Source organism: Phasianus colchicus, chromosome 2 (genome assembly GCF_987193195.1).
Source record: "Phasianus colchicus chromosome 2, bPhaCol1.hap1.1, whole genome shotgun sequence".
Classification (NCBI taxonomy): Eukaryota; Metazoa; Chordata; class Aves; order Galliformes; family Phasianidae; genus Phasianus; species Phasianus colchicus.
This window is the reverse complement of record NC_143437.1, coordinates 67,554,603-67,573,169: the sequence shown is the minus strand read 5'-3', so window position 1 is coordinate 67,573,169 and position 18,567 is coordinate 67,554,603. Positions and strand designations below refer to the sequence as shown.

Here is an 18,567-nt window from a genome sequence, read left to right as displayed (position 1 = left end):
TGCCTATGGAATGACTAAGCATCATCCAGTCTGTCCATCCATCCAAGATTAACTCAGATGTACTCTATAGACCCTCCACAACAAGCAGCCTTCAGTTACATCCCATACAACATCTATTACATAACAAATTTCACATCACAGATAAAAAAAAAAAACTATTCTTTTTAGCCAAAACATTTAAATACACAATAATTAAAGTGAAATAAGGTTGACATTTACAGATAAATGGAAGAAATAGGTTACTAACAACACGAGTCAGTGGTGTGCCTTGGCAGCTAAGGCATCAAACCACATTTTGGGGTACACAGCCAGCCAGTCAGAGGAAGTGATTCTCCCACTGTCTTAAGTGGTGGTGGAGGCTCATACTGAATGTTGTATGCTGTTCTGGATTCCAAAACATTAAAAGGACATTAAGGTCCTTAAATGTGTCTAGTGGAGGGCAACAAAGCTGATAAAGGGACTGGAAGGCATATCCTGTGAGTAGAGGCTGCAGATGCTTGGGAACAGTGGGAACAGCACAAAGCTGTAGGAGAGGAGGCTCAGATTGGGCATTAGGAAAATTTACTTACTGTGAGGATGATCAGACACTGAAACAGGCTTCCTAGAGAGGTGTTTGACCTGCGCCTGTCAGTGCTCAAGAGACATTTGAACAATACCCTCAATAACATGCTGTAAATTTTGGTTAGCCCTGAAGCACTCAGAAAGGTCCCTTCAACGGAACTATTCCAATTCTAATTTTATGACTGTATTTTCTCTTACTATATATTAATTACTTCTCAAACCCCCAACACTTTGAAGCATGAATACAATTTTATTTGCAATGAGTACAGGGGACAGTTTGAAACAACATAACAGAAATTTCCATTCCTATGTACTGACAACTATGCAGATACCACCAGCAAATGCATAATGACTTATCACTCTAAGTGTCTCTCTGAAATATTGCTGAAGAGTTTGTCTATAATTGCATTCAATGTAGCTAGAAGTTAAGGTGCAGTAACCTTGACATTAAAGCTCTGCTACTAATGACACTTGAAATACATCGAACCTTTTTATGCACGAGAAAAGAAGGTAACCTTTTTTATGCAGTGAAGAAAACCTGATAAATGAGCAGTCCTGTTAAGAGAATGGATGGTTGGCATGTCTAAATGCGTAAGAAAAAGGCACTGGGGAAAAGAAACAAAATCCTCTGAATTACCAGAATGTAGTTTACAAGGTAGTTACAATTTTTTTATCATGCTTATATAAAATCATAACGTATATTCTGAAATGTCAACAAATAACCAACTCACAGAGGAAAAAAAAACCCCACAAATTTACAGAGCACAATCACAGAAACCTCATGTGAACAAGGAAAGCTGTCCTATTCTGAGCATTTGTCACTGCATTTTTATTACTCAGGAGTTAAACCTGTGGTTTGCACACCTGCTCTCCTCTCCATTCCTGAACTTTCCAGTTTTATTGGAGAGGGACACTAATACCATACATTTAAATTGTTTACTATAGGAATGCTTTCACTTTTCACAGAGCAGAAGTATTCAGCAGATGGGTATTGCCTGCAACGAACAGAGAGTGAGACAGATAGCCAAAGGGAGACTGGAGACTTTCTCAGAGACTTTGCCTCTTGGAGCAGGTGTGTTGACAGAAGCACCAGCAGGGAAATGATAATAAACCTTTGGGAGTAAGGCAATGACTGCTGCTTCTGGGACCACATCAGTACAGCACAAGCATTTGGCACTACTGATATCTGCAAAGTTTTAGTAGTAGGAGGAGGAGGAGTATATATTTTATGCAAACAAAGTATAATACAAGACTATGAAAATGTGTCTTTTGATGAACTAAACTACTTCCCATTATCCTACTGGCACAATTTACATCTATTTTTACCTCATTTACATCAGTTCATTACAAATCTGAAAATCTCATTCTTTCATTCTTTGGCCTTTTCATCCCAAAACAATTCAATCTATACATTTTAATAAGTGGTATTCAAAAATTATCAACTAATTCCAAGAACATTAACCCCAAGTAAGTACTGGTGGAGAGAGAGCTAAATGTTAATGAAACATCTCCAAGAGTAAATCTTCTGTAAAATTCCTCTCTGAGCCCACAGAACAGGGCCTACTATTCCTTGCAGCTACTACTACATTCCTGATAACATTCAGGTAGTTGACTGAAACAGCACATGAAATTACACAAACTTTTTATATTGGTTTTGTGCGTAGTTTCAGAAGCCAGAATAAAATTTCAGCCACAAGTCTGAAGTAAGCTTTCCACAGAACACTGTTTGGATGAAACACAGTAATTACGTACAATATTTTACAATATCTGAAACTCAAGTTTTCCTCCTTTTCTGGAAATACTAGATGCATAATTTCCTTGGCTACATCTTCTCTTTCCACAAAAATTTACCAAAGTTTGGTCAGTCTTTAGAAAAATTAAAAACTCCAACTGCCAATACTATAATACACTTCCAGGTTTTGGCAGTTAAGCTCTCCCAGAATCTCATTACACTGAATATGCTCCATAATCATACCATCAGTGCCAATCAGAACTTTTCAACTGCTGCAAGCCTTAGGAAAAAACATCATCTGCCTTTCTGATTTCTTTTTTGACTGCCTAACCACCTTCTCAAACATCATTATTAAAATGCAGTCATGAAATCTCTATCCTTATTTTTCTAACTCCTTATTTCTCTGCTAAAATCACTAATGACTGTTATCAATCATATTTCTAGCAACTTAAGCTCAGAATGCTACCACTATCTTCAAATTCTGGCTTGTTAGTCTTGTAATCCGCACATTCCTAAAATCTTGTATTAAGTAATAATTTAACTTTCCTCTTATTCTAATAATGGAGGTACAACATAACAAGGACTAACATTTTCTATTTTGATCTACTGAAGAACCATCTCAGGCTCATCAAAAAAGTTTCTGCAAAGATGGCTCATTTCTTATTGATGAATCTTTTCCATCACATTAATCTTTGCAATCATTCCTCAGTATTTTCTCTTATCGAATATATCTTACATCAAATGCAAACCACTTTGCTCGTGAAGATGAAGATCTACCAAATGATGATGTCAAGATACATTGAAATAATGCACTGAAATAAACATGACCAATGTCCACTTAAGAGGGAGTCAGTCGAACAAGTTCTGCCTACCCATCTGTCACCCACTGAAGAAAAAAATAAGTCTCTGAATTAAGGACCTCTTTATTTCACATTCTCTTCAAGAATTTAACTTAAAATCCTTTCTTTCCATCTTCAAAAAGAAAAAACAAAACCCAAAACAAACAAAACCAAACACAAAATTCACCCACATTTAGACACTCTGCACTTGCCTCTCTTCTTGTTTTTTTCTGGTGACATGGTCAGATAGATAAAATCTTTTAAGGCCTTGAACAACCTGAGCTACAGTGCGACAATAACTGGTAACGTCTCTCTTTTTCCTTGAGCTTTCTTTATGTTCCTGCTCTCTATATGGACTCAGTGATCTGCTTTTATATTGGAATGCAATACGAGCAACCAAGCTTTGTCTAGCAAAAACGCCCTCTTTATACTGGCCTTAGCAGTCATTCAATAAAGAAACTTACAGTGCAAATAAACTTTGTATTTTACAGAAATTGTTAATTTCTAGTCTGTTCTACATAGAACATTCAGATGTATCTTCCCCTACAAAACAAAGTTGACATCCACCACAATATACTTTGATGCTTTGAGAAGCATCTCAGAGCCGTCAAACTCCACATAAAAATCTACCACAAGCTTAAAACCAGATAACATTAAAGCATCAGAAAGATTCATTTACTTCATATATAACACGACCAGACTCTAAAAACAACCCATTATTTCAAGTAGAAGGAAATGAACTAGAAAAGGCTACCTTTTCTGAGAGAGCATCATTCGTTAATAATCAGGCACTTAAACTCCATCCCAAAACAACCTGTTACCACAAGAGAAACTGCATATTCCTCATACATAGCCAAATACAGCAAAGACCCATGCATACTTTAGATTAAACTTGTGGGGTACGAGCACCTTCCCCTCAATTCCACACCATCAGTTGGAAAGTTTTGCAATATCTTCAGTTACATTATATCAGTGTGCTGATTGAGACATATAAGAAAACAAATTAATTGGTACAGCAACCTTTGTAATATTTAACTTTCCAATTTTCTGAGCAACGTGGAAATTAGTATTGAAACTTTGCAATTGCACTGTAAAATTAGAAAAGGGAGAAGTTAATGGCTTGGGCATGAGAAAAGGAGAGCTGTTATTTTAACATATGGGAAAGCATAAGAGACATCCTGGAATTGCAGGACAAATTAATTTTAAACATACAGTTACTTCAAAACTTTGCTGCAATACAACTGGTCATATTGGCATCACACTAGTAGTTGTGAGTGACAAGCAGCTGCCATCTTAGGGCAGCTTTGCAGAGCTTTCATCACAGCATGGAGTTGCACTCACATGACAGAAGTTTCTCTTCACTTAACTTATTTATTAAGAAAGCATAAACGTTCTTAAACAGAATTGTCAAGTGCACTGGTACATGGAGGTGCTGTTCCCCAGGAAGGCTGTGCTAGGTCTTCCTATCAACAGGTCACCTATGCTTTCTTTGAAGATCTCCCAAATGAGATGATATAAAATGATATAAAATGATATGAAATAGAATGAAGCAGAACTTGTTCCTATAGGTACTACTGACTGCACAATTTCGGCAGTGCAGTTTGCTACATTGCAAACTTTGCAGTCCAGTACTCACTTCACAAGCAGTAGGAGGAGGAAGAACCAGAAACAGAGTGGACTGGAAAGACAGACAGCAGGCAGCACTGTATTTTCTCCAAGGTAAACCCTCTCTACTGTGAATATGAAAATTGCTTGTAGTATTCATATTGAGTTTACCTTGCTCTGTTATCTGGTGCTAAACAGACTTATTTTGAACAAGTTTCAAGTCCAAATTCCCCCACAGTCTTGGATTAGCTTTAGTGCAGAGTATTCTGATTTATTCTATGCTGTGCAGAGAGGACCTTTTCTTATTCAACACAAAATTGTTGTATTTGCACATGCTGTGTATGCTGAAAACAATAAAAAGTTAATGAAGAAAAGTACTGCTTGTAATGAATTAGTAATATTGTTAAATATGTATTTGGAGTTGATTCTTTTTGTTGTGTAGAAGATGATCAATAGGAATATGTAATCAAGTTGTATGTGCTTTTCATCTCCTGAGACTCATCTTGTAAATGAGATGAAGAATCTCACAGGGTTCATCCTGTAGAGCAAAAACTAAACAGAATAATTTAAAATAATCAGTTAGATTTCTTCTAACTAAAAGCTAAGAGAAAGCCACAAAGGTTTGGGAAACAAAACTGTACATTTCCTAAAGATTATAAAAGACATCACTACTTACATTTTGAGATGCTTTTCTCCTTTATCTTTCAAGTAATTTTGTCAAGAGCCTCACATTCCTTAAATACTTAGATACTGAATATTTTAGGACCATGCATTTTCCCCAACAGCTAATTAGCTAAGCTTCAAAAACATGGCAGTCAGGATACTGCACCTTCACTGAGAAGATAGGAATAAGATGAGTAACACCCAAAGGAAATATTTTTTATGATAAAGAGTCCTAATGTGTCCCAGTAAAGGTGAGGATTGATTGTTAAGGCCTATTGTTACTATAATTAGAAGTCAAACACCAATTAGCAGTTCCATTAATAAGATTAATCTCTGCAATATCTGCAGCTGAGACCCAGGGCTTGTACGCAATTAAGGCAGTATGAATTTAAAGTGCAACAGCCATTCTGCAATAAAACTCTCAGTCTGCATACTTAGACTAGACAAAAGAAAAAAAAAGCTCTACCTTTTTAGAGTTTTGCATTCCTACATACACTTTTGATCTTGCAACATCTTTCTCACTTCTTATTTTTTTTAAACGTGTTATGTAGTGATTTACACCATTCATGAGGACAGGAGCAATGCAGCATGAGGTCTTCCAAACTAATTCTCGGCCACTCCTACTGCATTGCACCACATCAGGGTAAATCTAGTTTTGTTTTCCACTACTGATAGACAAGAAGCAATAAAAAAACCAAAACCTTCTTGCAATTCTGTATGTACTCTCCAGGTGAAAGAAGTTCAAAATATAACTAAGCATCATTCATTTACTTCCAAACATAGAACTAAGAAACAGTGAAAGGCAATCTTCCATTTTAATATACAATATAGTTCAGAAAAACTGAGAGAAGCAAAAAGTCTGAAGGAGAGGTGAAAAGTCATGCTCTTATACTCTACATTTTTGTAGGTACCAAAGTCATCATTTTTATGGTGATTCTTTGATTTTATTTCATCTAAGTTTTGTCTTTTACAAGAAATCTCAAACAGAATTTGTTCACAGATAAATCTCCCCTGTTTTGACTGTGAAGATAAAAGCTCATCTGGGCAAGGTAGAAAGAAGGCCGCTTCAAAATCTGATGGCAAACAGATCAAGGAAACCTCTAAATGATACTTATATTGTAACAATACAACTGATCTCATCATCATCACAATTTACTAATGTTTGTCATTGCTTATTAATGAAGAGCTTTTGTAACAGACTTGCACTTTCCTCCTTTTAGAGTCCATCTGATTTCCTAGTATAGGGCTGTTGATAAAGTCATTATAGATTTACGTATAGGCATCCATATCTCAGATAGAACACATTTAAATAATTATTTAAAAATAAATTAAAAAAAAAACAACAAACAACAATGTGACTTTTAAACTCATCTACATTAGAAAGAAGAATTTACTGGCAAAAATCTATTCATGAGAGAATACAAAGCTCAAAAACAGCAGATGTCCTTCAGCCAGAGTAATTGTTATCTTTTCCTAAACCAGAAGTAGCCTTTTGCTACTGTTGTCACCTACTTCACTTGAGATATGCAACCGTCCTCTGAGTCACAACTCTCATCTGTTTGGTTGCACTCAGAAGGACAGGACAGAGGCTATTTATCAATAATTAAAGCCCCCAGGGAATGCAGAGCCCAAGGTGCATATCCAGGCACAACAGTTATTCTGTTAATCACTCCAACTGGAACACATTTTATTTTCCTTAGTCTTCAGAGAAGATGTGCTCACACCTCAAATGCTATGATGCTAATTACTCAAAGAGGAATACTGCCATTTTGGTTTTCCCGCAACCATAAAATCCCAATTCAACAGCAGTCCAGGACAGAGGAAGAAGTCAACAAACCAATGTCCATCTGTGTAAATCTGTGCAGAAGGTAGCTCTCAGAAATAAACAGAAGTAAGCTTACAACCACTGCATCGTGGAGTATGCTAATTCTTATTTACCTGTGTAGTCTGAAGGAATCCAAGTAACATCATCATTCACATAGCTTCAATTTCCTGGAGGCAGCCTGATTGTCTCTCATGCACACAGTTGTTAAAGACTGTGCTACAACAAGCACAGCATCACTTCTTATGTCTGTAATGGCATTGGTTTTAGAGAAAAGACAGACAAGCTGCAGATGGTGAACTGTTACCTTTGAGAAACAAGAGATTCCTTATATCTCCACTAACATTCAGGGATACCCCATCAGAAGTCACTAAGACTGATGACAACTTTACACTTGTGTTCTCATAATCAGCCTGGGAACGGCTCATACCACTAATATGGTAAATCTGGGTATGGAAAGTTTCTCTGTTTTCATATCTAGCAAAGAAAAGCTGGGAGTAAACTTCATGGAACCGCAAAGGGACAAAGCAGTAGAAGTCCTACCTTCACGAAACTGGAGAAACTTCCAGAGAAAGAACAACCAATGGATGAGCATCCTGGTCAAGACTTGGTAATTCCCAGAGACCTTTAGGTTGCAAATCAATATTCCTTTAGAGATGGTGAGGACAAGATGACTAGAGATATTTGTGATGACAAAGAGCATGTGAAATCAGATAGTGTGATCTGTTTGCATGTGTTGTGCCCCCCCCCCCCAAAAAAGAAAAATAAAAAAGAAAAATGGTATCTGGGGCACTTAGTAAGAATTTGTACAGGAACCTGGTGAGTGAAGGACTTGACACCATAAGAAGAACTAGTATCTGCTGTTAACTGCCACTTCATAGATTTTTGTTGGAAGCAGCATCAGTGCTAGTTCCAAAATCACTGCTGAAACACTCAGGAAAAGAAGTACATGTTCACGCTGACTGTCACTACAGTTTCACTGCCACTATTTCAAGCACCAGAAAGGATTCAGAAAAAAGTTTAGGCAGTAAAAGCATGTAAGAAAGCGCGTTTGCCTTGCAAGAAATGAATTCCTGAGTTTCTAAAGGCCAGATGCATAATTCTGAGGGAGAACAGGCAGGGACAGAGCCTAGTATTGAAAGCACTAATCCAGAAACCTGTAGTGATTCACTTACCAGTTCTTTGGTAAAACAGAACTTTCTGTGATCCATTCTACACGCACACTTGCTGAGTTTGACAAGAAAAGGTCTCTTTACTTTCTCAGTGTCCATAGGATCTGACCTTGTGAATGCGTAAGTAGACTTGGCTAAAAACATACCTAAAAACCCAACAGCTAGAAAAAACCTCTGACAAGTGTCCAAAGGAATCTGCAGAGCTGAGGCAATGGGTATCAGTGCTAGAAGGTACTCCTGAACCTGGCACTAAAAGAAGAAAGAAAAAAAAGAAAGATTGAAAACATGAAAGAGAGAAGAAAATAGCTTGCTATAATAGAGCCAAGGATATTGGTGCCTGAAGAAATGGCATAAGTTTGTTCTTTGGCATCACTTACACTTTCAGCTGCAATATAGAGGCTACATGAGGAATTTGTTACACAGTATAAAGCCAAGGAGATTCCGCAGTCCCCAGCCAATGGTGTCTGCCAGTGCCAGACATCAAGAGCAGAAGATACCCCTTTGGGTATACAGTGAGATAGCCCAAGCCCATCTTGGTATCTTCAGTTGTAATTTAGTTGTTGAATCTAGCTCCAGCTATGAAGCAGAAAGTTATAGGTGTTCAGAAACCGTATGATCCTGGAACATCTATTAAAAACCTTCAGCAGCAAAGACCAGCAAGCTGCATACATGACTATCCAAGCAAAATTTGCTCTGAAAGAAGGCAACAGAAAGCAGTGTCTATCTCTAACATAATCACAAGTTTGGAAATGGGTCTCAAACTCTTATGCAGCACTTGGCTGCAGCATCACATCTAAGGTGTTCTCTGATACTATTAGCATGATAAATTATAATTAGCTAGATTCCACCTAAATGTAAATGTGTGTTCTGTGTTCTCTTCAGCAGAGAAAGAACACGAATGAGGTTCAGTTGAATAAAGGATGACGCTTTGCTTGAGTATGGGCAATGACATCAATCCTTACATGACACTGCTTGCATAACTTGTTGTGAGTGCTGCTCTTCATCATAGCATTTGCCATGGTTCTGTAGCCACGGAAATATTTACCTAAATGGTAAGAGACCAGCAGGAAGTTTCAATTTTAGGAAATCTGTCCAGCAGGTGAAATAGGGCTGTTTATCATGTTGCCATTCCTTTTCTGCATTCTCTTTTAGGAGCACTGGTGCTGTGCTGGAAGTAATGTCAGGTTCCTTTCCCCGCCAATAGCAATGAAATTAGGTTGCTGGCAGCCTGACAGGGAGGTGGCAGTACAGAGAAAAGCACGCCAAGCAGACACTTGTAACACTTTCCTGTTTATCTTCCTCATGACTCATAAGGTAACCATCAGTTACTATGATATCCCTGTGCACAATGGCTTGCAATTCGCCCCCAACTGAACGTGGACAGTTCACATCTGCAAATTACAAAGTGCCAAGCTGGAAGCAGTGTCGGCAACAGGCAGCATCATATCTACACCAACTCTGCTCCCTTAACTACCTAAATTGTAATCCTCATTATTCTGGAAAAAAGATTGCTCTCTAGTAGCAAGCACCAGTTTTGTTCCATTGTGTACCAGTAAAAACAGATGCAGGCTAAGTAGCTAGCTAATCTATTTTTATGCATTTGGGTCACTGACACATCTAGACATTGGGAGAATAGGATAAAGAAAAAGCTGGCAGTTCCAAATTTAGTGTCCTTAAATTTTAATTATGGATACTGCACTCTTCATTTATACTGTGATTCAAGATATCAAAAAGGGAAAGAAGGTTATGCAGAACATGCCTCATCACAAAATGAAAAGTCTTTTTGTTTTGTGATACAACAGATGTGATACAACCAGATACAACAGACTGATGTAACCTAGCTACCCACTGTAGGACAGAAGATTTCAACAGAGTACAAGAGCTGACTCCAATATAAACAGTAGAAAAAAAAACAACATTGGACTGTTGCAATCACTGACAAGTATTACAACTTAACTCATGCTCAGATTTCAGAAATGCAATTAACCCCTAACAAGTACCCTAAAGTCAAGCAAGCCATATCCCAGCTAATAGTCCACAATGCATTGTTCACAACATGTAAGTATCAGACAACGAAGATGCTGGTTACAGTGCTAGAAATAATATTTCCAGCAAAATATTATATGTAAAGATGAAGTAATTATATGGCATGGTAACAGAAAGAGCTGTATAGTTTACAGCTGAGATGAAACTCTGTAAGAATCAATTTCAAAAAAATACTTTCAAAGCTGGAGCAGAATATAAGCATTAAAGGATCAAGCACATTTCTTCACTGCATATCACTGAGGAATATACTTTGCCTTTGCTATACAATTCTAATACACACACCATATATAACTACACTGTAACCAAGACAGCAGACAAAAAGGTACTAAGGGAAAATGTCCTTTGGTACTTATTAAAGAGAAAGCAGTTTATAAAACATTATTTGTAATACATAAAACAATTGCAAAAGCCCTTTAAGTTCATGATTTTACAAGCTGCCACTTCTCTTTGCTTTATATAGTACAGAAATCAAAATGAGAAACAAGACAGGCATTAAGAGTGCATTTGGAAAAGTACACAGCCACAAAATCATTAAAAAGAGGGAGAAAAATAATAATAAAAAAAAGAGTTCCAAGTCAAAGCTCAAAGCGACTTCAGTGGAAGGCAATACCTGGTTCACTATGGCACAAAATGAAATAAAGCACTGCCATTCTGCTAGTATGCATCAGTTTGCTCGTATCTGCTCCACAATACAGATCTCAATTGACACTGAAAATTCATTTAAATTAATGATTCCATAGTTATCACTCTCACAGACAGTAATGAACCTTAAGTGAACCAGTGCGGACGTATTCAAAGCTGCTTCATTTTTGGAATACATTGGTAACTGTAATCTAGGTATTATAATGGCTATTGACTTGCTCAAACTTAGATTATTAGGCTAGATTTTCAGCTGGTTGAACTGGCATAGCTCCAACGATGTCCATTTACACCAACTGGCTCATTATTAATTCAAGGTCTTATTTGCTCCTCACTGAATACTTCCAATAGTCATCTTCCCAGTGGCAGCTTGAAATGCTCACAAGTTACCTCCACAGTCAGAATCATCATACTCAAAAAGTTGGTTATAAAAACATAATGCTTTTTCTCTCCTTTTATGAGACACACTTAATGAAAACTTTCAAAATCATTTACAAAATCAACTAAAATACTTTCCGTACCATAATTAACTAAATAGAATTATGCTCTCATACAGCATCATTTGCATATAAATATAAAAACATTACAACCCTAAGGGGACATTAAGGACAAAACCAAACAAGAACAGAATTAAACAGCTAAAGGGGAATCACAGCCCCTCCTTAACAAGCTTCCTATATCTGCCTTTTTTCTTACTTAATGTCATTTCTGTCCTTCCCTATTCATATTTATTTTCCTTCTCTATTCTGTTGCTTTAAGATTTTATATGTATTTTAAGGATGTTATTTGTTTTGGTCTTTTCAGTTTTGAAATGCTACTTGTGCCTTTATATAAAGAATTAGGATACAAACCTGTCACTAAGTTTGCGTATCTTCCTTTAATACCCTACAGAGGCCAGAAGCAGAATTAGCTGAAAATACAACAGTTTCCTCACCCATTGGCGTTCAAGTCTTCAAAAGGACTTCAAAAATTTTAATTTTACAGTTTTTCAAGCAAAACTTTTTAACATCACTTATTATTTCAGAAGAACAGTTAACTGTCAAACACACACACACACAAAACACTATTTCTAATTATTGTTGTTACTAGTATTAAATAATTTACTTTAAATACATAAAAAGATATTTAGGAACTGGATGAAACCAGATTATATCAGTGAAGCCCTGAGGTACCCTAGTGACAGACTCAGTAATTCAGCTCACATGTGGGAGGTAAGGAACTTTATTCTACACTACAGTGTCAGGGGAAAATATCCTTCAAAGTGACTGTAATAAAAATGATTTGCTCAGTGAAACAAACTGGTATTCCACACAACTGTCAATCTGACTCTGACACTTCTAGTAAGTATGAGTACCTAAATTACATGAGTAACTCAGAAAAATTCCACTCAATTAATGTATGTACATATTTGATTCTGAGTACCTTTTAACATAAAGTTTCAAATACCTAACTTGATTCAAATCTTTTTGATTTAACTGTACCAAGAAACGCCAATTAAGACTTAGGCATGGTTATTATATGAGCTACACAACTGGCAGGAAATGCTTTTTCACCGTGGAAAGCTTATAATAATCCTGTGGAATAAGGATTTATAATTAGGCAAGTATTGATTTTTTCCTTAACAGCTGAGCAGGCCACTAGGATGCTCTGAAATCACCATGACATTGCCAATCAAATGCATCTGTGCGTATCTTGCTAAAGAAAGTTACCACGTACCTGGAATAAATCCCACTGACCATGTTGTGCTGGAAAGAGAGCTCTGCTGTGCTGGGTCCAGCAGCTTTGGAAATAAGCAATACAACCAAACCTCGCATCTGTAAATTATTTCGACTATCATACACAAAACCCCTGAAAAAAAAAATAAATAAAAGCACATTATTTACAATCAATTTTCACTGCTTATAACACAACAGAAATAAAGACTCAGATCTTGAGCTCCCCTCATTTCTCTAAGTCTTTAATAATCACGTTTGCATGAAAACAAGCTGTAAGTATTAATCACAAACTTTTGTCACCCTTCACCTGTTTACTATGAAATATTACTACTGCAGAGCAAATTGAGTATTCAGGATTAAATGCCGTTTATTTCCAAAGGGTAACACATGTCCTGCGCTTCATGTCGCAAAATGAGTATATCAAAGTAATGTCCAAGCATTTCAGGGACAGATTTTGTCAACGATGATGAAATAGTAAAAGAAAAGTCAAAATAATAGAAGGTCAATGAAGTAGAGACAGACTGTTCTAAACAAAGGAACTGCTTCAGATGCTGCACCCTTACATTTGGGGTTAGAAGGAAGCTCGTACTGTTTGCTCCCAGAACTATCTGTTGAAAGCAATTCCAAATGACCCCTTACATGCATCATTTCAGAATTTTGCTTATTTTGAAGTAAGTTTTGATTTCCTTTTTGTCCACATCATCCAGTATCTCAAATTATATTCTTTCTGTCCTTGTCAAAGTTGTGTTCTACTTCCTATGATCATCAATAAGGCTAAATAGCTACAAAAAAAAAAAAAAAAAAAGGATAATATATCCCAGATGCTATTAAATCTGTAAACTGCTTTCCAGAAAGAGCCCTTATCTCCAATATAATTTAAATATTTGCTGAATAGATAAGAACTACATCACAGATTACTAAGAGCTCCAACTCACTTTGTCCCATTGTGTAATTTTAGCTCTAATCACTGAAGGAAATCAATCCAGACCAGTCTGTAAAGCAGCTAACTGAAAGGTTAGGATGCCTATCCTGGAAGTGCATTTGAATAAGTTAAACACTGCATGCAAGCTAAAGGTCCATTTGGATTTTTTTCTCATTACATTTACACCACTTCACAACACAATAATATCTTCAGTACACTATTTCACTTACGCAAGCATGTAAATATTTAAAAAAAATGTAATTTAAACATCCTTCCACATGAACGATCATGTGCTACTGCAGATAACCGCTCTACTTCTTTTGTCAGTCTTCCTAACTATTCCCACAGTGACAGAGCAGACCAAAAGATCAGTGGAGAACAAGCTGGCTCAGGTGGCTGGTGCTGGGTGAGCCCAGCCCCACATAGCCACACTTGCAGCACTGTGCACAGCTGTGGTGAGGGAAGGCTTCCGAGAGGAATGCACCCGGTTATGGCTTGAGACAGCTACAGAGTTTGGTTCAACTGAGTTTTAAGAACCAAGTGGATGTCAAACATTTACAGTCGCAGCTGAAACTTGGCCAGGTGCAAGCATCAGCCACCAGTCTTAATCTGCAACAGTGCAATTACAAGTTAGCCTCTTAAAAGGGCAATAAAATGAAAATAGCAGTTCACACAACTGTAAAGATGGTGAAAGATCTAGCAATGTAAGATATGTGAAGGGTGGCTGCAGTTCCTGGGTTTGCTCAGCCCAGAGCAGAGGAGCTGAGAGGAGCCCTCACGGCGGCTGCAGCTCCTCACAGGGAGCGGAGGGGCAGCGCTGAGCTCTGCTCTGTGTGGCAGCGACAGGGCCCGAGGGAACGGCATGGAGCTGTCAGGGGAGGAGAAGTGGGGTTAGGAAGAGGTTCTTCATCAGAGGGCAGTGGGCATGGCCCTGAGTGCAAAGAATACTGGGACAGTGCTCTTGGATGTAGGGTTTGATTTTGGGTGGTGCTGCGTGGAGCCAACAGTTGGACTTGGTGGTCCTTGTGGGTTTCTTCCAACTTGGGACATTCTGTGATTCTATGAACACGTTACCTTGCTACCTTATAGCAAATCACAAACTAATCAAAATGTTTCTGTAAACTAGGAGAACATGGGTAATCAGTATTTCTGCGGGAGACTAAATTCAGCACAGACGTCAGTATTTAACACAAGACTCAACCTTCTGAGGAAAAGCCACATCACAGCCATCAGCTCTCACTTCTTCCATCCACAAAGATCCTTTAAAAAAACTGAATACAGAGCGTAACAACTGCTGAAAGGAAGATGCTGTACAGCTTCCCAGAGCAGACAATGATTTCTCTTTGTAAACCACTCACGCAGTGCTTCCCAACCATTGAAAGCCAGGAAAGCTTACACAGCTCAGATCAGTTCCTAAGACACAGATCGGTACTGCAAAAAACAAAACTTTGTTTTGCTCACCAGGTGTGAATGGGGAGGGATTTCAAAGAGGAGGAGAAAGCTGCTTACCATTAGCATCCTGTGAATTTTCACCTTACATACTTTCATTCCCATTAAGCACACAAAGAGATGGCTATTCTTACCACACTCAAATATATAGCTTCTCTGGCTTGAGCGTCAGCTGACCACATTACTTACAAGCAAACAAGTTACACAGCTGATACAACTAAGTACAAATAGAGTCCTTATATTTTGTCAACACTTACTACAATTCCATCGCTTTAAAAAAAAAAAAAAAAGTTATTTCAGGAAAACAAATATACATATATTTTTTTACCCACATACATATACTGGTAAAACAAAAGTGCCTGACACAATATATGCAGGATCCCAAGAGAAAAGAGTAGTGTTGTTTTGTTTTTTTAAACAAAACATAACAAATTTTGCTGATACTTTAAGTCAGAATGCTTTGGTTTTCCATGCTCAGTGCTCCATAGTTTTCCAACAGACACATTATTACAGAAAGAAGAAAACTGTCCAGACCACCACAAGACTTTAAAGCACCAATCTTTAAACAAGGCACTGCCCAGAGGGACACTGGTGGAAATGAAGTGCTGCAGTGCTTTTAACTTAATAAGGCTTAAGTGAGGAACGAGAGAAAATTACCTGTGCTGAAAATACTTGAACAAATTCATAGCAATAAGGAAAACAATTGCTTTAGAGCTGTTCTGGGGGGTTGCAACCATGCTCAAAAGAATGCCTTGCATTTTTAGCAGAATGTTATTAATGAGAACTGCAGATGTGGGTGGGGGAAGAACAGGACATAAAAATTACATAGTGTAATAGTAAGGAGCAACACGTCTGTCATTTCTACACCTAGTCATATAGACTAAATCCAAATCCATATGGTTTGGATGCAATTTTAGACAGAATTTTCTATGAATTACCAGAACCACATTCAAAGTCTAATTCCCTTCAAAACATGACTGAAGCTGTGTTACTGACATGTAACATATCCGTACTAAAGCAAACCGCATGAGACTTGAAACAAATAAAGCCTACGGTGATCATCCTTTAGAGGCTGGAAACTACTGCAGCTACTTGACATGGCTTCAGGGGTCACATTCACATTCAGAATTAAGCTCCCAAGAGATATTCTGCACAAGTAACAGCTACACAAAAGTCTTCCAGATGGTGCAATTAGTCTTGATGGGTATGTGGCAGGAGACAGGTGCCTCTAGGGAAAAAAAGTGAACTAAAAGCAACCCAAGTGAAATTGTGCACACAGGAAAAAAAGATGCTTCAAGCTCAGACTCTTTTAGAAAACCTCTGCTGAACACAAGTGTTCATGTACATGCACAGCGTAACTTCCCCCCTCCCACACCCCCCCCAAAGAAAAAACAAAACCAAAAAAAACCCGAGGAGAGTAATTTTGCTTGCTTGCTGTGGAGTTACAAGCTGGGTATCTTGCAAATAAATATTACATCTTCAGGGGACCTCATGTCAAAAGAAGTAGGTAAGTCAAACGCTGCGACAATTCAGTTTTGCAAAACATTATGAATTTTAGGGGAGGTGTGGAGCGAGCATTTACTCGAGCTATTATCCACGTGACAGAATAACCCGTCGAAAACGCAGATTCACGGTTTTAAACAGAGTATTGTTCACAAAAATTTAATCTGAAAGCACAGGGGAGAAGAGCCCAGCTCTGAAACATGCGCAGTGTGACACCGTACAGACACAAGAGACTCACACCACCCACTCAAGCAATGACACTGGCTAATAGCTAATGTGCTGCAAATTACACCTCCTACTACCAGAGTCCTCTGCTGCAGCGAATAAATCAAGCAAACACAAGCATTTCCCTTAATGCTTTGTGTATTTTTCCACATGTGCAGCCATTTCAGGACATTCTGCAGTTAAAATACTAACCTCCAATAAGTGTCAGGCTTAACTCCTGCATTAATTTCCGTTTCTATAAATAAAGAAATAAGTAATAAACAGAGTACTGATTGCAAGCTCCACTCCTACTTTCAAGCAATGTTGATTAAATACCGTGAAGATTTTAAAGTTATTTGCATTATAGCAGGTCCTCAGACAAATACAGCTCATGATTCTTACCATTTTTTTTCATTACATCATACCCAGAATTTAAACTATAAGAAACATGCAAAATAGAGTGGTGACTGTAAAGAAGAGGTGGATATGGGTGAAATATGGGAGGGGAAAAAAAGGCACAGCCAACTATAAAGTCAACTGAATGAATGTGGATGTATAAGAGATCAAATCCGTATGCAGGAGTGCTAGTTCCAATTTAATCGCTAAGAACGCAGGAAAAAAAGATCTAATTAAAACAGATACGATAAGGTATTTTACAGTGGTCAGAAAGAGAGTTGTTAAACGTTCAGTCAAACATTTTTTCTGTTTTCCAAATGTTCTGCTCATTGCCAATGCAAAAAGGCAAGGCTCTGCCTGCAGCCCTCCCATTAGTTACCCAGCAGGCCCCCAGGGTGACCTTCTCTCACAGCCCAGGTGGGTGCTCCAGTCAGTGCCCTGATGGCTAGGGGCGAAGCGAACAAATGGCTGTTCTTCTCTTTTGGTGATTCTGCCCTTTCCACACATTTTATTGATGGTGTCCCACTGACAGAATCGTTCATTTTGGTTTGGGTCATGCATGAGATCTGGTTATTTACAAGGGGATGAAAACCAGGGAAAGATACTGGGTGCTGAGCAGCCATTCCCTTAGCCTCCCCCACACAGATGTTGAACAAAAGGAGGGGAAAAAATCACCTGTTTACACAGCACTAATAAAAAGCAACGGGAAAGGACTGTAACAACCAAAATCAATTATGCTGATAAAAAAAGATTTATAAACCTGGGATAATGTCTTTGAAAAACACAGGCTAGTATTAAGCTGAAATAAAAACTGTTCTGAAAAAGAAACATCTCAATTCTACCTGACAATCTCAGATGTGACAATATAAACACAGTTTAAATCTGTAAAACCTAGGGAAAGTAACACCTATTTTGTCCAAGACAGAAAGATTATCAGAATGTACACACGGTTACAGGTGCAACTACATTTAAAAAAACATTTTTTCAAAATTAGTCAAATTAATTAATTTTAATCAAAATTAATCAGTTATAACTAATGATTCTATATGTAGTGCCGGAAGCAAATCACAGGGCTATTTGGTGAGAATATTGGCTACTTTATTGGGAATGTAAGAGTCCTACTAGCCTCAGGGCTTTTATCCAATTTGCTTTATTAATGACTAGTCAGAAGTAAATAAGAGAAAACTCTCCTGACATTCATTTTCTTAACGGATGCTAAACCACTCTATTACAGATTCACTTATTTGAATCACACGACTGACCATATGACCACACTCAAACAGGCACACACCATTTAAT

At 37.7% G+C, this 18,567-nt stretch overlaps 1 protein-coding gene across 3 annotated transcripts in view; it reads right to left on the bottom strand.

Moving 5' to 3' along the window:
- Window positions 1-18,567, bottom strand: part of PDSS2 (decaprenyl diphosphate synthase subunit 2) — a 113,883-nt gene that overhangs the window by 53,127 nt on the left and 42,189 nt on the right. For all 3 annotated transcript variants that reach the window (XR_016464419.1, XM_090135917.1, XM_031611106.2), the window contains exon 2: window positions 12,796-12,927. Coding sequence is in view for 2 of the 3 variants with exons in the window: in XM_090135917.1 (XP_089992043.1) it covers window positions 12,796-12,927 (132 nt within the window). In the remaining variant the exon portion in view is untranslated. The remainder of the gene's footprint in view (window positions 1-12,795; window positions 12,928-18,567) is intronic.